General features: G+C 44.8%; 1 protein-coding gene across 8 annotated transcripts; it reads left to right on the top strand.

Moving 5' to 3' along the window:
- The first annotated feature begins 953 nt into the window (after nucleotides 1-953).
- On the top strand, nucleotides 954-21,885 carry FUT10 (fucosyltransferase 10). 8 transcript variants are annotated; one of them, XR_005600922.1, is made up of 6 exons: nucleotides 954-1,031; nucleotides 6,100-6,448; nucleotides 10,661-10,952; nucleotides 16,495-17,330; nucleotides 19,812-20,709; nucleotides 21,391-21,885. XR_005600922.1 is itself a non-coding variant. In XM_039545922.1 (5 exons), the coding sequence occupies exons 2-5, from the start codon at nucleotides 6,368-6,370 to the stop codon at nucleotides 20,040-20,042; spliced, it is 1,440 nt and encodes a 479-aa protein (XP_039401856.1). In that variant the 5' UTR covers nucleotides 954-1,031; nucleotides 6,100-6,367; the 3' UTR covers nucleotides 20,043-21,885. The 8 variants fall into 8 exon arrangements, 4 of the variants coding, with proteins under 4 accessions (XP_039401856.1, XP_039401860.1, XP_039401858.1 ...); XR_005600920.1 differs by having other exon boundaries at nucleotides 20,833-21,885; XR_005600921.1 differs by having other exon boundaries at nucleotides 19,812-21,031; nucleotides 21,394-21,885.
- Nucleotides 21,886-22,136: the final 251 nt, after the last annotated feature.

Raw genomic sequence — 22,136 nt, 5'->3', positions numbered from 1 at the left:
CCATCATTGAGCCCCCCTCCCCCACACCATTAATTACATTACACACAGGCTGGGCTCATCTTGGGCCATCAGTTGCAGAACAAGACACCTATATTCTGGGGGAGCAGGGAATTCTAATTCCCCCCAAACACAATCCACTTGCCCTTTGATGTTCCAGGCATAAAACATGAGATTTTCTAATTTATACAAAAGAAACCCAACTCGGGCCAAAGTAACCTGCTTTCAAAAACAAGCACATCTTTAATCCAAATAATGGAAGCAACTTCCATAGGCTTCTTCGACCCAGAGGGCCTGAGTTCTCTTTGCCTGTGCGTAGCACTTCCACCTACACAGAGTGCTAGCAGCTTGGGATGGTCCTGCTTTACATTCACTTTGCTCAGTAGAGAGATGCCTATGTAGAGAGATGCACCAGGCAAGAGAGAATCGGTCTCACCAGTTTTATACTCGACATGTCAACTTTATTTTCAAGTGACACATCTGATCACAGACTTCACCAAGTTTAGCCTGCTCTTGGCCTGAGAAGCACAGAGCACACAACTCCAAACTTTTATGACGTATTTCTTTTTACAACTGAACAGCCCTCCTCTGGCAGAATACTGTGAATCTAAGTCCTGTTAGGAGACTGGGACTGGCTAAAATAACTGCACTGTTATCAAAAAAAGAAGTCATCACAGAGAACAGATCTTTGCTGAGATCTCCTTGTCCGGGACTTCCAGGAAGCGCAATCTTCACAAAAATGATAGCACAATTAATGTAATTAGTCTCCCGAGTTTTCCTTTGCAGAACATTCAGGATCTAGAAAAGATTTGATTCCAATCCTGGCTGTGGCTCTGCTTTGCAATAGGACTAGTGAAACTATGGATACTGGATTAACAGGAACTGGCCCCTCTCAGAGGGATTCTCTGCATATTTATTTTGCTAAGAGAAATAATCTGAGCTCCAGGTTTTTATCCTGATCTCGAACAGCTGCACAAACTGAAAGTAAAAAGTGCATAGCAACAATGGCATAAGAGCGCAGCAGTTTTCCTGAGGTAAGGAAAAAAAAATCATCACTGGTGTGGATTTCTTGGTTATCTAACAGCATAGGATGCAGGGATGCTGAGAAAGATGCAAAGAGCTGTCTGCAACCCTGTAAAGGGCTGAGATGGAGAACAGGATCAGCAAACCCTAGAGCCTTTGATTGTTGTTATGAACTGGATTGTTTAAACAGATGTAGTTGGATGTTGGAAAACAATTAATCTACGTGTGTTGCTGGGCTGTAAAATCTGGCATTTTGAATAGATGAGGTTTCCAACATGCATTTGTGTGAATTTAAATGAGGTTGTTTCACTCCATAGGAGACTAAAAGTTTGTAATGTATTCCAGTCATGGCTCAAATCCCAAGCATCTCCACCCATTTTGAAATTCATTGGGCAGTCCTGATAGTGATAGGTGGCCAGCTAAGCTTTCAAAACAACTAAGGGTGCTACCATAAAACAAATATTTACTGTTACCACTTTTTGAAAGTTCTGAACTTACTTTGGGCATTGCAGAGTCAGTGCATCAGCACATGATCCTGTAATATCATCACAGATGTCAGACACAACATGCCAGTACTCTGTGGAGAAAGGAAATGTCACCCCCATCCTCCAAAATTAGCAACGCTAGCCTCATTTCTAGCTGGAATTTTTTACTCAATCAGATTCTTAGTTTTGGTCTAAGCAGGAAAAGAGATGGTGCATTGTATTAAAGACACCGAACTGAATTCTGTTGTGCTCTGGATGTAGATATTCTGGATTTACGCCAGTCTAACAGAGGGTAGAATTTAGTTCACTATATATGTGCACTTTGTTTCCTGTGCATTTCAAGCACTGCAGTCAGCCCCAGAACAAGTGGCTTGATTTCCAAAAGTGCTGAGCACCTTGGCAGTATTGGCAACCCCAAAGCATTCAAAAATCATCAGACAGGCCTAAAAAATAATAATACATGTTGTGTTCTTTGTCTTCTGGTTTTTCAGTTTTCAGAGTGGATTCATGTTTTCAAACTCTTGTCTGCAGCGATAAAGATTATTTGAAATGTACGATTTTAAAAACAGAAGCTGAGATTGGCATGTATTTATGTGACATCAGGAGCTGCGGCTTTAATAAAAATGTCAAATCCACGAGGCATGTAATAAAAATCCAGTGTTGCCAACTCTCGCCAAGTCACCCGTACGAGCCTAACTTCAGGCAACCATTTTTAGAAGTCATGGCATAGCATATTTAACTGCTTTCCCCCTCCCTTCTTGAGGGAACACCGTGCCAGATTTCCAAGAGTGCTCAGCAGCCAGCAGCTCCCACAGAGAATAATAGGAGCTGTTGAGGCACTGAGCACATTTTAAAAAGGCTGGTTCATTTAGGTACCTAAATGGGAACTCAGCTCTTTTGACAATCTTACTATTGTGAGACGAAGCACAAAGGTGTGAATGCCCCAAAGGAGTTAGGCATCCACGTCCCAGTTTTGGGCACCAATGCAATGCAAACAACTCCAGCTAAAATCCTATAGGTTAGCCTCACTCAGCTCCTAAATTTTTGCAGTAAAAGTTCCGTAGGCACTTACATTTCTGCCTCTGAGCATGTGAACTCAGGGCCATCTCTAGGTTTTTTGCCATTCCAAGCAAAAATTTTGCCGCACCAAGCTTTGAGAGCGCAACTGCCCAAGCCAAAAAAAAATAAATAAAAAAAAAAAGGCAGGAAAGCTGCCCCTGGATTTGTGCCGCCCCAAGCATGTGCTTGCTTTGCTGGTGCCTAGAACCAGTCCTGTGTGCACTGCTGCCTCCTTGTGGGTGTCTGGGTGCTTAGCTCCCATCTAAACCTCAGAGAGATTCACAAACCAGGGCCGCCTACAGGACCGCCCTGCCTTCAGAGCTGGGTGCCCGGCCAGTAGACGCTGCTCTCCGCCCTGCCTTCAGAGCTGGGTGCCCGGCCAGCAGCCGCTGCTCTGCGCCCTGCCTTCAGAGCTGGGTGCCCGGCCAGCAGACGCTGCTCTGCGCCCTGCCTTCAGAGCTGGGTGCCCGGCCAGCAGCCACTGCTCTCCGCCCTGCCTTCAGAGCTGGGTGCCCGGCCAGCAGCCGCTGCTCTGCGCCCTGCTTTCAGAGCTGGGCGCCCGGCCAGCAGCCGCTGCTCTCCGCCCTGCCTTCAGAACTCACTCCACCCCAAATACATTCTGTGCCCCCCAGTTTGAGAACTGAAAACAGTGGTGCTAGCAGCATGGCAGGGGACAGCGAGCAGAGCCTGTGGGAACATGAGCAGTCCGGTGGCGGGAGCCCTTCCTGATTGGGGAAGGGAGGCTATAGGGGAGCTAAGGCAAATTTTGGGGCGACTATAGCCCCACAAGCCACCCCTAGTATTGCCCCTGTTGGTGCGGGCCCTGAGTCACTGTAGATTGAAAAGCCCCCATCCAATCTGAACTGGCTGTGTACACCTCCATCAAAGTTTTGGAATGCAAACAAAAGCGTGGTCTGGAGCCATTACGCAGCCTTATTTGGTGCCGCTGGTGACAATGAAGGCTTCTGATGAGTCGGCACACTCCATCACCCTGGCCACCGTGGAATAAGTGAATAACAGCAATCATCTTCTCCGGGCCACTAAGTGTATGAAGGAGTTTCCATAGGCCCTAGTGATTCATTGTGTCAAAGGCCTTGATCAGGTAGTTAAAGTCTCTCCACTTGGGTGGAAATTCATAATTCTGTATTCAGTGCTGGGGTTTGAATGGTGTGTGGTAAATAAGGTTTAAGGCCACCTATTGAATGACGATAATAGAGTTATTGAATAATCACTTATTCACTGAAGGAGGCCGGGTCCTGTGGAAAAAATAGTATGTGATCATGTAATTAAAGTCTGTTTCATAAAATACATGGAAGTAAGGGGGTTGAATTAAGTTTGCACAGGCAGCCTTAATTCTGGCATTTCCTAACTTTTGAGTGCTTAACTTTGTAATGTGAATATGCTTTTAATGTCGTGGTTTTGGATGTTTTATATTAATATTAACTGTTGTACACAATGAAAATATTAATGAGGAATTCATTTGAATGTGTTTTGTTAACAAGCAGAAAGGTACAAAAAGTCTAGCACACTCCAGAGGAAGACCCTGGTAAAGAGATATGGTTGAAGACATTTTAATATAAAATTATTGAACCATTTAAATATTAGTCTATGAAATATCTAAGGCTTGATTTTCACTACAGACTTATGTTGATAGGGTCTCCCAGCTGAACTCCTGGTGTAGTTTGCCTCAAAGAGCTTTGAAACCATCTAGTTTCCCATTCATCCCAATGTAGAGATGTATGTCCTCTGGCTCAGTCTTGTACCATGCAGGAGATCCAGCACCTGTACTTCCCACGCCAATGTGTGCGGCCAATTATACTATGCAAAGGGCGTGTAAAACCCTCCCACCTCAGCATGCTAATAGTTCAGCCCTATGCTGCACAGATGGAGAACATGGTGGCAAACTCATTGGGCAACATTTGCTGCTGCTGCAACCAGCTTCTGTGGGGCACAGTTGAGAGGGGAAAGCAGCAAAGAGTCCTGTGGCACCTTATAGACTAACAGACATACTGGAGCATGAGGTTTCGTGGGTGAATACCCACTTTGTCGGATGCATGTAGTGGAAATTTCCAGGGGCAGGTATATATATGCAAGCAAGAAGCAGGCTAGAGATAATGAAGTTAGTTCAATAAGGGAGGATGAGGCCCTGTTCTAGCAGTTGAAGTGTGAAAACTAAGGGAGGAGAAACTGCTTTTGTAGTTGGCTAGCCATTCACAGTCTTTGTTTAATCCTGAGCTGATGGTGTCAAATTTGCAGATGAACTGAAGCTCAGCAGTTTCTCTTTGAAGTCTGGTCCCGAAGTTTTTTTGCTGCAGGATGGCTTCCTTTAAATCTGTTGTTGTGTGTCCAGGGAGATTGAAGTGTTCTCCTACAGGTTTTTGTATATTGCCATTCCTAATATCTGATTTGTGTCCATTTATCCTTTTCCGTAGGGTCTGTCCAGTTTGGCTGATGTACATAGCAGAGGGGCATTGCTGGCATATGATGGCGTATATAACATTGGTGGACGTGCAGGTGAATGAACCGGTGATGATGTGGCTGATCTGGTTAGATCCTGTGATGGTGTTGCTGGTGTGGATATGTGGGCAGAGTTGGCATCAAGGTTTGTTGCATGGATTGGTTCCTGAGTTAGAATTACTATGGTGCAGTGTGCAGTTACTGGTGAGAATATGCTTCAGGTTGGCAGGTTGTCTGTGGGCGAGGACTGGCCTGCCACCCAAGGCCTGTGAAAGTGTGGGATCATTGTCCAGGATAGGTTGTAGATCCCTGATGATGCGTTGGAGGGGTTTTATCTGGGGACTGTATGTGATGGCCAGTGGAGTTCTGTTGGTTTCTTTCTTGGGTTTGTCATGCAGTAGGAGGCTTCTGGGAACACGTCTGGCTCTGTTGATCTGTTTCCTTATTTCCTCGTGTGGGTGTCGTAGTTTTGAGAATGCTTGGTGAAGATTTTGTAGGTCTTGGTCTCTGTCTGAGGGGGGGTTCACAAAGGAGCCGGTCGTAGCTCCATGATTCTAGGGCCAGTTTGAGGCCAGCCAGGCGCAGAGTAGAGCAACCTAGTGGGTGCTTTAATCCTTTCCAGCTGGTGATGTCCACAAGGGGGTCTCTAGGCACTGTCTTGATAGCAAGGACAAGTAATAATACATGGTTTCTGATGGGGCGGATAGAGATATTTCTAGCTCTTGTTATTAGTTCCCAGGCTCGTAGGTGTTGGGTAAATTGTCAAGCTCTGGTCATTTACACCTGTGTACAGAGAGTGCAAATCAGAATCCTCCATTCAGTGACATAGGTGTTTTTACAGGTATTTTATACCCATTTTGCACACAGGTCAATGTCTATGCAGTTCATATCAGTGGAGAATCAGGTTCTGTCTAGTTTGTTAGTGTGCTTTGCAGGCCTGGCTTCTATCTGAAACGTAGGTAGTAAAGGTATCAGCTAAGTGCATCTCAATCTTCCACCTGGTACTAATTTTAACTGCATTTGTGTTTACAGCACATAGGTTTCTAATATTTGCCCCTTCGCTCTGTGTTTGATTTAGCTAGTGCATCCACCTCCAAGGTCTCTTTGGTTCAAAACGCTGCTCTGATGCCTACAGAAGAACACAGTCCTGTCTAGACACTGAATCAAACACTGAGCCTGGAATACAGTCCTTGATGGAGCCTCCTTCTGAGCAGCTGTGGCCATTGAGAAAAACAATGACAGAATGGGAAGGCACGGCAGGAATGACTGAAGCTGCAGGAGGAGCTAGTATCCATCATAACAGGCCTTGACCACCACTTGGCACTCTGTGTGCCTGGCAGCGCAGCATGATTAGAATTGGGAAGAAGAGACTTTGGGCATCTTTCTTCTGCTTTACAGCCTTCTTTTTTCTTCTTGTTACACTCCAGGTACTGTTAATCCTCAGACTGGGTAGCTGAAGAGTTCTAGTCGGGGAAGGGAGGGAAAAGAGATGGATGTGGTTGCACTCCAACTGTTGCACAATTCTGGCAGGACAAAGATGTCATTAAAGGCCCTGAATATTTTAATTAATAAATAACACTTTCGGAAGAATCCATGTAAAGAATTTCTATTAGTTGTATACTTCACTGAGAGCACAGGGCTGGAGGGGAAAGGTAAATGAATTAATAACTTTCTTACAAAACAAGGAGAAAAGACAAAACCCAAGGGCAAAGACTCAATGTGGGTAATAAGGGCTTAGAAAACTTTCAATGATACTAATAATTATGGCATCTTATATAAAAAATGAAGACAAAAGGCCACAATTCCTTTAAAGTCTGATCTTTCTACTTTTTTATTATTATTATTATTTATAGGCATTCATCAGTAGCCCTTCTCCTCCAGACAAATGAAATTTTGATGCATGTTTAAAGATGTCTAAAATCATTAATAAGTTTGGACTCAACTACTGACTGCAAACTGTGGCCAGGAAGCCCTGATATAGTTGACAGAGTTGAGAAAGGTTTCAGAGTAGCAGCCATGTTAGTCTGTATTCGCAGAAAGAACAGGAGTACTTGTGGCACCTTAGAGACTAACAAATTTATTTGAGCATAAGCTTTCGTGGGCTACAGCCCACTTCATCGGATGCATAGAATGGAACATATAGTGAGGAGATACATATACACATACAGAGAGCACGAGTATCCCCGATAATGTCACAGCACACCTGGTGGCTGAACTTTGTGACTTTGTCCTCACCCACAACAATTTCACATTTGGGGACAATATATACCTTCAAGTCAGCGGCACTGCTATGGGTACCCGCATGGCCCCTCAGTATGCCAACATTTTTATGGCTGACTTAGAACAACGCTTCCTTAGCTCTCATCAGGGCCGGCTCCAGACCCCAGCGCGACAAGCACGCGCGTGGGGCGGCAGTTGTCGTCAGGGGCGGCAGATTGGGCCGGCGGACCTGCCGCAGTCATGCCTGTGGGAGGTCCACCGGAGCCCCGGGACGACCGGACCTGCCGCAGGCATGACTGCAGACGGTTCGCTGGTCGCGCGGCTCGGCTGGACCTCCCGCAGGCATGACTGCGGCAGGTCCGGTCGTCCCGGGGCTCCGGCTGGACCTCCCGCAGGCATGACTGCGGCAGCTCAACCGGAGCCGCCGGACCAGCCAACCGTCCGCAGCTGCGGGAGGTCCAGCCGAGCCGCGCGACTAGCGGACCCTCACCAGTCAAGCCAGCGGAAGGTCCGCTGCTCCCGGGGTTCCGGGGCGTCTCCCGCGCATGACTGCTTGGGGCAGCCGAATATGTAGAGCCGGCCCTGGCTCTCATCCCCTAACGCTCCTACTCTACTTGCGCTACATTGATGACATCTTCATCATCTGGACCCATGGAAAAGAAGCCCTTGAGGAATTCCACCATGATTTCAATAATTTCCATCTCACCATCAACCTCAGCCTAGATCAATCCAAACAAGCGGTCCATTTCCTGGACACTACTGTGCTAATAAGCGATGGTCACATAAATACCACCCTATACTGGAAACCTACTGACCACTATACTTACCTACATGCCTCCAGCTTCCATCCAGGACACACCACACGATCCATTGTCTACAGCCAAGCTCTAAGATACAACCGCATTTGCTCCAATCCCTCAGACAGAGACAAGCACCTACAAGATCTCTATCAAGCATTCTTAAAACTACAATGCCCACCTGCTGAAGTGAAAAAACAGATTGACGGAGCCAGACGAATACCCAGAAGTCACCTCCTACAAGACAGGCCCAACAAAGAAAATAACAGAACACCACTAGCTGTCACCTTCATCCCCCAACTAAAACCTCTCCAGCGCATCATCAGAGATCTACAACCTATCCTGAAAGATGATCCCTCACTCTCACAGATCTTGGGAGACAGACCTGTCCTCGCTTACAGACAGCCCCCCAACCTGAAGCAAAATACTCACCTGCAACCAGACACCACTGAACAAAAACACTACCCCAAGAACCTATCCTTGCAACAAAGCCCGATGCCAACTCTGTCCACATATCTATTCAAGTGACATCATCATAGGACCTAATCACATCAGCCATGCCATCAGGGGCTCGTTCACCTGCACATCTACCAATGCGATATATGCCATCATGTACCAGCAATGCCCCTCTGCCATGTACATTGGCCAAACCGGACAGTCTCTACGCAAAAGAATAAATGGACACAAATCTGACATCAGGAATCATAACATTCAAAAACCAGCAGGAGAACACTTTAACCTGTCTGGTCACTCAATAACAGACCTGAGGGTGGCAATTTTGCAACAGAAAAGCTTCAAAAACAAACTCCAATGAGAAACTGCTGAACTCGAATTGATATGCAAACTAGATACAATCAATTTAGGCTTGAACAGAGACTGGGAATGGCTGAGCCATTACAAACATTGAATCTGTCTCCCCATGTAAGTATTCTCACACTTCTTATCAAACTGTCTGTACTGGGCTATCTTGATTATCACTTCAAAAGTTTTTTCTCTTACTTAATTGGCTTCTCAGAGTTGGTAAGACAACTCCCACCTTTTCATGCTCTCTGTATGTGTATATATATCTCCTCACTATATGTTCCAGTCTATGCATCCGAAGAAGTGGGCTGTAGCCCACGAAAGCTTATGCTCAAATACATTTGTTAGTCTCTAAGGTGCCACAAGTCCTCCTGTTCTTTTTAGAGTTGAGAAAGTGTTCCCAGAGCTGGGTGTCTCCTGGAGCATTGTCTCCAATGCATTGTCCTTCAATCATAGTATCACAAAACTCATAAATCCTGGCTGTTTGGACCTGCAGCCATTCCATAGTAGCCCGGGGCTTGTATTCTCCCATGAGGTAGGCAGGGCCACCTGTTAAGTTCTTGGACAGTAGACCACCAGGGAAACCTAGGCGCTGCCACGAATGGTGATGGTGACTCAGTAAGTGGCATTCTTCCTTCCAAGTCTGTACTGACCCAATGGCCATTTATGGTGGTAGGAAGCACAGCATCAGGCCAGCAAAAAAGTCTGATATGAAAGATAAATATGCTCATCTTTTTCCATGATATATAAATAATCTTACCTATTGCAGAGTATATTTAATTAGCACATCTTTGGACAGCAGAAAACAGGCCCATTTCTCCTGCAGTATCTTCAGGGCAGTTCCTCTTCCCCTGAAAAAAGCTGGGGCTTCATTTCCCCTTTCCCGCCCCAAAATTGTTCTTTGTCCTGCGTTTTGCTGGTCCTCTTCTCCTAAAGTCTGAGCCCCTCCTCTCCGCCCTCCAGGATCTCTCAGTCTGCTGTGTGCCCACTTCCTTCCACCCAGAGCAGCTGGGAGGAGAGCAGTGGGACGTTGCTCTGCCTCACACCATGCCAGCCGGCACAGCTGAACCGGCATGGCAGTATCTTAATTTGCTGCTGCCTTAGACCAGACTGGCCTTTATTAATAGACAGCAACCACGGCTAATGTAAGTCAGTCTTGGCTTGCAGTCAGACTCCTCTAGGCTGCAATCTCAATAGCTCTCACAAGCTAAGCAGGTTCATTTGGTCTGGCCCCCAGGAGTTGAATTATATAATCATAGATATTAGAGTGTAACCCTCGCCCCTGCCCCCAACTATTAAGCAATCTCATCCTTCGCCCTGTGCACAAAGAACCATTTCCAGTGCAACATAACAAGGTTTTAGTGTTCCTACAAAACCCGGGGCAATTTTGTGTATTCTCGAGCGTCATCTACTTGCCTCTTCTCTTGTAATTTCACTGTTTTCTGACACCTCCCTTTTCTAGAACATGCCTGTAACAGGCAGGGCTAATTTTAAAAATGGGCCACCCTCCATTTTGTAAGTCTTTACCAGAAAGACAGCAGAAGGTATATTATAAACCACAGGGGCCCTCACCAGCTTCAAGCTGAATAATTTACTTTGTCTACTTAAATTCCCTTTACAGTTTCAAATGGGTATAGTATTTTTCACTTCCTATACTAAAACAGCCATGAAGTGCTGCTTAATGCTACTAAGCAGCTGCCGAAGTCCCCAAAGAGATGGCTGCATTTCACCGACAAACTTTCCACAAGGAAATTAGCGTCTGCTAGCCAAGCTCTATGTCCCTGGCCATGCAAGTTAAAATGTATGTGTTTTTCTCCAAAGGTGGTTCTTGAACTGGGCAAGTCTGAAAGGAAGATAAAAGTCTCCAGTTTACAAGATGGTTCATTAAAACTGGAGGAGCAGCAGAAACATGCATATCAGTTTTTTAATAAACAGGAACTCTACAGCAATACCAGGAGAGTTTTAGATGCGGACAGATACCCTATCCTGCTTTGGTGGTCCCCGCTGACTGGCGAGACTGGGAGGTTAGGTCAGTGTGGACAGGATGTCTGTTTCTTTACTATCAAGAGGACCTACCAGCATAATCACATGACAAAAGCCTTTCTCTTCTATGGTAAGGAATTGAGTCATTTTAAATGAGTGACTATTTCTGTTATTCCCCTGCTATTTCTCTGTTATAGATCAAGTACAGAGCAACTGTAAACCTCCACAGCAGAAGTTGTTAAAGTCTCTCCGGTGACTCAGTGCACTAGCAAGTATCTCCACTGGCACCTATTCTGAGAAGTGATCCTGTGAAATGGCATTGTGGAATGACTTGTGTATTGTCTCTTGCTGACTTCTAGATCAAATGTGCTCGGTTTACATGTGACATGGACAGTCTTCTCCCTGCCAGCCCTGAAAAGTCAGCCTCAGATCTGAGAGTCAAGCTTGTTTCTTTCCTAGCCTCACCCATTTGTCTTATGTGATACCAGCGCCATTCCCTTCCACGCCAAAGGGGTAACTAGCTGACTGTGAGTGGAACTCAGTAGTAAACAATTACCATTGACGATGCCCAAAGAGTAGAATCTGGCTCTCTCTCTGAGCAGTGTTGGCTCTGCAGGGTAGCAGAAGTCAAAAGTAGAAGCAACATTTTTGTCACTAATGTAAGCAGATATAACTCAAACTGTATCAGTTAAGAAGCTGCAATTTTTACAGAGTTTCTTTTTAGAGAAAAATTGCATTTTATGCATTTAGTGCAAGGAAGATTTTTTTATTCTCTGACTGTAGGCTGCCATCAACTAAAATATCTGATATTAGACTATTTCAGGGTTCAGTACCTTGATTCATTAGCTCAGGGGGGGTGCATGTGGTTTTTATTTATTTTTTTTTTTTTTTACAAAATGTGAACTACAGGAAAGAAATGGCTTGTGATAATCAGTTAGCTTTATTTAACACAAACTTCCCACCTCTTCCATTCTGAGAGCTCTAAATTACACCAAATTCCAAAGGATAAGTAGGTCAGTTTAGTCTATTAGTGAGGCTGTGCTGAAGCATGAATGGGAAGAAAAAATTAGCCAAGGAATCAAAAGCTGACCCATTTTAAATAAAAGGAAACCAAAGCTTACATCACACGTATACAGTACTATAAAGTCTGTGATATTTCTGGCCTATGACAGTGCTTCTGTTTGCCACCACCCGCTCTAACAGAAATACAAGTGGCTCATTGTACCAAGCTTGGGGAGATGATTAAATGTACTTAATTAAATTGGAATTAATATATTAGCAAAAAGACCCTCCAAGTACTTTTTAAAAATCATGATGACAGGGCACATTTTGAAACCTTTTGCAAAGGCAAATTAAAAAATGTTCATTTTTAAAATAGCAGGGAATGATCTATCACTGCCAGTCAAGGCAGACTCAAAGCTCGCCTATTATATTAAATGCAGAAAAGAAACCCTATGTTAATGCTAGGCTGTCACATATTTAAACATAGGAAAGTTAAGGAATGCATAAAGCAAGCTCTCGTATTAGCATTAATTTGTCTTTATTGTACATTCTGCATAAGCTTTTCACAAGGGCAACCATCTCTTGGAGGGTGCAGTTTACTACTGTGAAGTTTACACCTGCCATTGTCTTGTGGGTGGAAATCTGGGTGTTTGTATCTCAAGATCTCTAGCTGCGAGCTGCATGCAGCCCAGTCAGCACAGAGCTGACATCCTCATGGCCATATAGATGCAGCCACAATGGTAAATAGGTTGAGAACCACAGCTCTAGATACCTGCCAAGGAATTGCATCCTCAAAGGAGAAGCGTCCCTGCTCTGCCTCTGAAATTTTTGCCTGTGGATATTCAGAAGATTTTGTGCCTTAAAGTAAAAGGTGGAATTCCTTTACTAGCAATACTTGCTTTTGTTTATGGTGAATCATCCGTCTGTACTCTCCCAGGCATCCTGTGTGGGTGAAGTCTCTAAAGAGGCGCTGCTGACCTGTCATTTCCCTTCTTTGAAGAGTATCACACAAAGGCCCACTCCTCTCCTCAGAGTTCAGGGTTCTGTTCAAAGGTGGAGCGTTGCTCCCAACAGTGGATTTTACTCCTGTCCTGCCCGTGGGCGGGTTTCCATGCAGTTCCCTTTTAAAAACTGTGATCACAGCGTTTACATTTGCAGGGAGAGCTCCTGCTTCCTGTGGATTTAGGAGCCAACTAAGGGTATGTCTCCACTGCAGTCAGATGTGATTGAAGCTAGGGTAGCCATTCTGCCTAGCTTTAATCTAGCTAGAACGACAAAAATAGCAGTATAGCTGTGGAAGAATGGACCCCAGCACGGGCTAGTAATGTGACTATGTACCTAGGGTCCCGCATGTGCTGAAACCCGCGCTTTGCATTTACATTGCTATTTTTAGCCACACTAGCACAAGTAAAGCTAGCTCAGATATATCTCTCTTAGCTTCAGTCACACCCTGGATTGCAGTGGAGACAAACCCTCAGAAGGTTCTGCCAGGAGCCAAGGCAGCGGCTGCTAGAAGTGAACCTCTTGGCAGTGGGTGGCGTACCCACTACCAAAGCCGCAGACATGAGAATTCAAAGGGTACGTCTACCCGGCAGTCATGGTGTGTGATTGCAGCTGATGTGGACATGCCCAAACTAGCTTTAATCCAGCTGGCTTGAGCACTGGAGCCGAGAAGCCAGGCAGTGCATGCTCAGTATAGGCTGACTGTGTAGCTTCACTGCTCTGGTACCTGAGCTAGCTAGATGAAATCTAGCTTGGGTATGTCTACACGAGCTGCAACCGCACCCAGTGACTGCAGTGTAGACGTACCTTAAGAGCCGGGGAGTTCTTCCCTGTCTACCCCTGGGGATGAAACCCTGTGTGCAAGGTGCCTTCAAAGGAGCAGAGCCTTTTCATATCCCCCATTCCCCTCTGCACTTCGCCACGTATCATGGGTTTCCTAATTAATACTTTGGAGACTATAATTATGAGCATTTTCCATCTTGTTCCACCTTCTTCATCTCATCATAATCTTATTAATTCCCCTTTTTTCCACAGTGGCAGGTACTGTCATCATCTCTTTAATCCTTAAAAGTTTTTTGTCTACCAGCTTGACCAAGATTAAGTGTGTGCTATTGGAATCAATCGTTTCAGTACTTTTACCTCGAGTGCCTATTTCTACAGGCTTCCCTTTGCCTAATTCTCCTCTTCTCATTTAGTCAGTTTTACACTCCCATTTCCACTCCCTCATCTCACTCTGCTTTCTCACATCCTCTTTATAGTCCCGTTTTTCTTGACACCTCCTCAGAGAGGAAGTGTATGTGTAAAAGCCAGCGAAGTCAAGGTTACTCAGACGCCTATGGTATTTCACTATCCTCTACTCTTTAGCTCTTCCTAACACCACTTGAAAGCATGTTTTAAAAATAAAATAGCCCTCATGAGCTACTGTTCTAATAATTCACCTCCACTGCTAGCAGCTCACGTCGCAACAGCGAAAACAGAAAAAACGAGGATCATTTTCCTATGTGCAGTATGATGCCTCATCGTGGGAGCATATGGTCACCACACAGAATCACACGTAAAAAGAAGAGGATACAGAAGGCTTTAGCTCCCTCAAATACCATCCATTGTCATTTATGGCTCTTGCACTATTGGTATTAGGATTTTATACTGGCACCCATCACTGTAGGAGCTGGTTGGACTGAGGAGAGTGTCATTCTTATGATGGGAGTCGTTTTCAAAGAATCAGGTCTTGCTGCGTTTCCTAAAGATGGTCAGACTTTGACTTCACCTGATGACCTCTGGATGTTTGTTCCATGGCCAGATCCCCTCGATCGAGAATAATGATTAAAATATCATCTCCAAACTGCTAGCCCTTAAACTACAATCAAATAATATATGCCATAGCCCCCAACCAATAAGGAGTTGTCCTAATATAATTTTTTAAAGCACTTTGCAGTTAATCCTAAAACACAAATCACATACTAATCAAAGGAACTTCACACAAGAAGTACTGGAGTGAGAGTGTCTGATTTACCACCATCCTCTGGCTGCTTTGGGCCATTCTAGTGATGCAAAGCAGCCAAAACCCCTGTCTAAGGGGACAGTTGAAAGACCAAGTTTATGGCTACTTTGCATTGCTGGAGTGGTCTGAGTGACTCTAATTCTCTTATCTGTTATAACTGCTTGGTATTTGGTTACTAAAGCTTTTTGGAATAATGTCTTACTTTTTCTTTCAGAGTAGCAGCCGTGTTAGTCTGTATCTGCAAAAAGAACAGGAGTCCTTGTGGCACCTTAGAGACTAAATAAATTTGTTGGTCTCTAAGGTGCCACAAGTACTCCTGTTCTTTCTACTTTTTCTTATTCTTGGAGGGGGGTGGGGAAAGTACAGTTACTTTAAAGGTAAATGGGCACAAGCTCCAATAAGCATGTGTAATTATTGGGGTTACTGTGTACCCCAAACCTCTAGGGGTGCCCACTAGCATGCTTGGGGTACCACATTTTGCAGGCAAGCACAGTAGGTGCTTCAGCAGGTAGGTCTTGTAGACACTAGCCCTGGTGGGTCCCAATAGCCAATCAGACACATGGCTAAGGAAAGGTTTTTACTAGGGCTGACAGGAAAGGAGAAAGGTTGCTGATACCCTGGATACAGAGGCTTAGTTACAGTTCAAAGTGAGCAATTGTGGTTCTTTTTTGGGCTCCTTTGGGCAGTCCAATCGAGAGGCAGGGCGCTTCAGGCCTGGTGCCTGGGGTGCCCTCTCCAGTCCAGTCTGTACTCAAGCAAATAAGCATCTGCAGGCTTCCATGCCAGGCTCAGTTAGTGTCCCTCATTGGGGGGGGGGCATTGCACTGGTTCCCTGCCCAGCTGCTGCTGCTCCTCCAGAAGCCCCACGGAGACCTGCACCCAGCTATGATGTCCAGCAGTCACAGCCTGTCCATTTGTGGCCCTGTCAACAGTTCCCAAGGTGTCTCTTTAGCTTCCTGCCACTAAGTGGCTCCCACTCCTGAGTCCCAAACAGGGCCCTGCCACATCCTCGTTCAGGACCTTACCTGGCCAGGGGAAGGGGATGTACAGTGAGGAGGAGGCACATGGGAGTTGAAGTCCCCAGCTTTGCAGCTCCATCACACATGATTCACCTTAATGGTAACTCATATGCTCCAAAGCCCATAATCTGAGAACTTGGTTACACAAGAACATGTGGTACAGATCCCCACATCTCCAAACTAGTGTTTATTGTTGTGCTGTAATTGTTGGTTTCATAATGATGACTATTGTATCTGGAATTTTATTTTGACTCTGTGGCCCATCGTTCCAGAGAAGGAAGCAATCCTGTTATTTCTAAGCTTCTTACAACAATTAAAGATAATAACGAGTCCACTAAATGCAAAATTAACACAACCCTTTTTGGCCTATCTGTAATCTAAAACACTGCTATTCCATTACAGAGTTTACTGGAAATATTAAGAGGCCAGTTGTGCCACCTTTACTTATGGTGAGTAGTACCTTACTACAGGACTAGTCCTTTTGCAGTCAACAGAACCTTACTACACATACAATCGTATTCATTGTGAGTAACAGTGGCACAGTTAGGCCCGAAGTAAATTACAAGGACCTTTTACAGTGATTAAATTTTTTTTCCTAGTTCAATATATTAAGGATATGGCTAGTAACATTATTTGTGTTTCTCTAGGTACTGACTTTAATATAGATAGCTTACCCCTCCCTCGTAAACGCCATCACGACTGGGCCCTTTTCCATGAAGAGTCACCCAAAAACAACTACAAGCTCTTCCACAAACCTACCATCACCTTGTTCAACCATACAGCTACCTTCAATCGCCACTCCCATCTGCCGCTGACTACTCAGTATCTGGAGGGCATAGAGGTCATAAAGTCTCTGAGATACATGGTTCCGTTGCAAAAGAAGAATAGCTTGAGAGAAGGACTTGCACCACTTGTGTATGTGCAGTCCGATTGCGACCCTCCTTCAGACCGGGACAGCTACGTGCGTGAGCTGATGAGCTACATCCAGGTGGACTCCTATGGTGAATGCTTACATAACAGAGACCTTCCCCAGCACCTCAGAAACCCAGCCTCCATGGACGACGGTAACTTCTATAGAATACTTGCTCAGTACAAATTCATTCTTGCTTTTGAAAACGCCGTCTGCGAGGATTACATCACTGAAAAGCTCTGGAGGCCTCTCAAATTGGGAGTGGTACCAGTGTACTATGGGTCCCCCAGCATTACGGACTGGCTTCCTAGCAATAAGAGTGCAATCCTCGTAACAAGATTTTCACATCCCAGGGAGCTGGCGCACTACATCAAGGCACTGGATACAAATGACCAAGAGTATGAGGCCTACCTAGAATGGAAAGTGAAAGGGGCCATCTCCAATCAACGACTGCTTGCTGCTATCCAAGAACGCAAATGGGGAGTCCAGGATATCACACAGGACAATTATATTGATGTGTTTGAGTGCATGGTGTGTAATAGGGTGTGGGAAAACATCAGAAGGCAGGAAAAGGTACTCATAACTCTCATTGTGTTTGGGGTTGTTTTCTTTTAAGTACAGCTAGCTTTGGTGCATAGAATCTGACTGATCTTCCAGCAGGGCTAAAACTCCAGTGCCATGCTGACATACACAGACCGACATACACTTTAGTTAGAGAACACTGCCTCATAAGTTCATCACTTACAATCATGAGGGGCCACTTGTTTGGGTCAGAGAGTAGTTCTGTCTCCTAGGCCTCTCTCCTGGGATTACTACTTGTGGTGGATTTTTCTGATGGGGCACAGCACACCTGGAATTAGACTGAAACCACAAACTCATTTAACATCTGCCTCAATCATCACGCAATAAAGATGGGCAGCCACCTTTTCAAAAGTGGCCACTGATTGTAGATTCCACAGAAGTTTAGGTTTCCAATTCCAAGCACCAAGAATGGAGGTGCCCAAAATCTATTTTGAATTTTTTCCCCTTGGTCATTTATCAATATAGATTGAATTATTTTTACATCTGTTTATCCAAATCAGGAACTTTGCTTACATTTACATCACTGCACAATCTGGCTTGTGATACTGTATCTCCTCTGCTGTTTTCTACTGTGGCAGTCTGAACTGTACTACTTTCTCATCAACCAGCAAGGGGAGACAGAAAACTCTTAGGAAGATGAACTGTACTCCTATGGAAAACGGGATTAAGAATATTCATGTTATTTTCAGCTATTTGTCTGCTGATAATTAGTTAAAGGGGAGTAAAAATTTTCCCATGCAAGTTATTGAGCATTCAGCTTATCTAGGATTGTCAATTCTATGGAGCCTTTAACTGACTTTGCAAATTTCTGGTCAGACAACCTCTTTTTTGCTTAACCATGCAAGTGTAGGAAGCAGGTGTAGGAGAGAGTAACTATAGAACTGGAAGCTGAGATTCTCCTAGTTCCCACATTGCTAGGTCTCCCTAATGAAGGAGGTTTCCAGGACCAAAAGGCCCGCTGAGTTCACCAGTGCCTGCTTCATAGCTCCTACCACACAATGCATATATATATTGAAATGATAACAATTAATTGCTAAACTCTTACAGTCAGAATCTCAGCTGGTATAAATCAGTGCAGCTCTGTTGAAGTCAAGAGAGCATCACCAATTTATATGAGCTGAGGCTTTGGCTATTATTCTCTAGGAATGTGATCCTGATCCATTGAAATCAGTGTGAGCTTTGCTAATGACTTCAACGAGCATAGGATCAGACTCCAGAACAGGGATTAGAATATGTTGCTGACATGACTCAGTGGATTGGTAGCTATATAGAACCCTTCACAGTTAGGTTGTCAGTTTAGTGTAGCCCCATTCTGTCTCATCTGGAAGCTTTTACTATCTGATTCAGCACTGGTGAGGCCTCATCTGGAGTACTGTGTCCAGTTTTGGGCCCCACACTACAAGAAGGATGTGGATAAATTGGAGAGAGTCCAGCGGAGGGCAACAAAAATGATTAGGGGGCTGGAGCACATGACTTATGAGGAGAGGCTGAGGGAACTGGGATTGTTTAGTCTGCAGAAGAGAAGAATGAGGGGGGATTTGATAGGTGCTTTCAACTACCAGAAAGGGGGTTCCAAAGAGGATGGATCCAGACTGTTCTCAGTGGTAGAAGATGACAGAACAAGGAGTAATGGTCTCAAGTTGCAGTGGGGGAGGTTTAGGTTGGATATTAGGAAAAACTTTTTCACTAGGAGGGTGGTGAAGCACTGGAATGGGTTACCTAGGGAGGTGGTAGAATCTCCTTCCTTAGAGGTTTTTAAGGTCAGGCTTGACAAAGCCCTGGCTGGGATGATTTAGTTGGGTTTGGTCCTGCTTTGAGGTCCCTTCCAACCCTGAGATTCTATGATTCTATGATTCCTTTTTTTGGTGGCCTATATGAAAACTAGTTTGGTTTCAGTCCCGTTCCCAGTGAAGAGATGTCTCCCTTCCGAAAATCAGCACCATGACTGCCACTCTCGTGGATGTGAGAGAGACAACGTGGTAATATCTTCTCTTGGACCAACTTCTGTTGGTGGAAGAGACAAGCGTTTGAGCTGACACAGTGTCCTGAAGAAAAGCTCTGGGAAGCTCGAAAGCTTCTCTCTTCCACCAACAGAAGCTGATCCAATAAAAAGACCAACCAGCTTGTGTCTCTCATATCCCAACACGACTACAACACACTGCAAACACCTCACGTGGATGGGCAGGGAAACCAATCTACTCTTTCACTCTCCAGGGCATCGTTAAGGTACATCATATGCCGGGCAGGGTAGGGAAGTTTTCAGTTTCACTGCATGTGCTATGCCCATTCTATCAAAGCAGTCAGGCAGGATACAGTCCAGAGCATGAACGTCACAAAGGGCAAGGAACAGTGAAATATTCTTTCACTGAGAGGGAGAATTCGGGAGGGGAAGAATACTTTCTACTAATCAGTGCAGCTATCCATGACCTGGAGTCTAATTAAACCCTTCCTGTGTTTCTCCTCCATTGCCAGGGATTGTCACCCAGGAGATGGAACGCACAGGTTAACCACTTGAGCTGCCTGAAACCTGAGGCTTTCTTGTTCTCCTCTCCAAACATACGCTGGACAGCTCTGCAAGAGATGTGGATACCAAACTTTGAACAATCCAAGAAAGAAGCCCAAGCACTGAGACAGCTGGTGGAAAGGAATATGAACTTTACAGCTCAGGAATTTTGGACACTTGTATTCAAAGAAGAAACATGATAGGCTATCACACAGAGTGAGCTCCCCAAAGGAGTCAGTTATGTAATATTCTTTTGCACAATGTCTTAACATTTGTAGGTCAGTAAGTACAGGAAGGAGGTAAATTGTCCGGTAAGATAGAATGTAGTAGGTACAGTACTCAGTCAGTACTGATAAACTACAGAATTACCCTCAGTGGTCTTTTAAAAACTGTATTTTTATACTAATTGTCATTAGCTTGGACATTTGAGCATTAAGACCCCTACTCAGGAAGGTTCTTAATGCACATGCCTGATTTTAAGCATATGAGTAGTCCCAGTGAAGCTAATGGGACCACAGTCACTTGCTTAGTATCAGGGCCTTCCTTGCAGACCTAGCAGAATCAGGCCTTCGCCTTCTCTGATCCAAGCTCCCACATCGCTGGGTTGACAGTCACGGCTATGGAATAGTTTATACAATCACGTAGGTGTCACTTCTGTGGCAGAGTGCCTTTGAGGCAGGTGTAGCGATCAGGCCTGCTGCTCAATATATCTATTTATCATCAGTCCCCTTGGCATTCACAGTTTTAGTTGAGACTTGGCAAGCTAAAATGTCCTGAGGCTGAGTAGGAATGTAAAATGCATCAGTATTTAGCACTGGGAAACTCCATCTGCTACTGCCCGGGGACAGAAAGAATGAACATTTCTGGGTAAGATTTAACCACCATCTCCTGTTTAAAATATAGAACCGTATGAATTTTTGCCCTCCAGGGGGGTCACTCCAGACTAAATAATTCTGTTTATTCTGTGGTAATCTATTTTCTTTCATGTAGACAATAATAGCCACACAAAGATGAAAGGCTGCGATTGGGTGAAGCAGGGATTAAATGAAGGGCCTGATCCTGCTGCAAAGCCTTACCTATGGTGACACTAGAAATGCTACAGTGGCACAGCTGCAACAGAGCTGTCACAGAGCCGAAGTGCCTAGCCCTCTATAGGAACAAACCCATGAAGCATATCGGATATCAATGGGTATGTCTACACTGCAAAAATAACCCCCCCAAACCAAACCAAAACTGTGCAACAAGTCTCAGAGCCTGAGTCAACTGCGGGACTTGCACTATGGGGTTCAAAATAGCAGACAAGGCGTTCCCACTCAGTCTGGAGCCCGGACTCTGAGACCAGCCCAGGTGGGAACATCTACGCTACTATTTTTAGCCCTGTTGTATGAGCCCAAGTCAGTTGACTCAGGCTCAGACTGGCTGCCTTGTTTTTGGTTTGCCGTGTAGACAGATCCTTACATGCAACCTTCAAAAAATTGCCTGTTTTACCTTTTAACATGACACCAACAGCTGTAAAATATTGCTTTGTTTTCTCTCTCTCTTTTTAAGAAGCTGTGAAGAGGGTTAATGCTGGAATGATCAGGCCATCTGAGAGTGATGAACTAAGCATAACGTAGGAGAACAATGGAGCGACTAACTTAGAAATCTTACACTGAATCAATGACTAAGAAAGTAATTAAAGCCATCCAATATAAGAATGACTGTGTTCATTTCAGTGCAACATGGGCCCTGGTCACATTGCGAGTGAATGACTGGGCTCTCTCCCGCACACAGGATGCTCAGACGGGGTGACACCCATTGGAAATTCAGCCAAATACGTTCTCGTGCGAGGCATTAGAGAAAGCTGCCGAGGGATCTTGAAGGTGATAGGTGCTGCACACTTACCATGTGTGTGATGCCTTTTACCAGTCATCGGCCCTGTGTCTGCCTGCCAAGAAATATGGTGATATAGTGAGTGGTCTCCCATCTGCCTTTATGGCAGTGGATTGGGAAGAACAGCACATGGGGCATCTCTGGTTGGGCCTTAAGACATTGACTGTGCACCCCAACACACTCCTTCCATCTGCTGTCCTGAGCGATGAAGTATAGCCAGGGTGGATAAAAATCAGTGATTTTTTAAAAAAATCAAAAAAATCAAAAAATCGGATTTTTTTTATTGAAATTGGTTATTTTTGATAAAAAGCGATAGTTTTAAGATACATTATAGCTCAAAGATATGTCATCATGGAATAGGGATTATAAATTCTAATTCTATAGTATGAGACAATATATTCATGTCATGTTTAAGAAAAGTT

This window comes from Mauremys reevesii, linkage group 6 (assembly GCF_016161935.1).
Source record: "Mauremys reevesii isolate NIE-2019 linkage group 6, ASM1616193v1, whole genome shotgun sequence".
NCBI lineage: Eukaryota > Metazoa > Chordata > Testudines > Geoemydidae > Mauremys > Mauremys reevesii.
The sequence above is the reverse complement of the archived record's forward strand: the minus strand, read 5'-3'. Positions and strand labels throughout refer to the sequence as shown.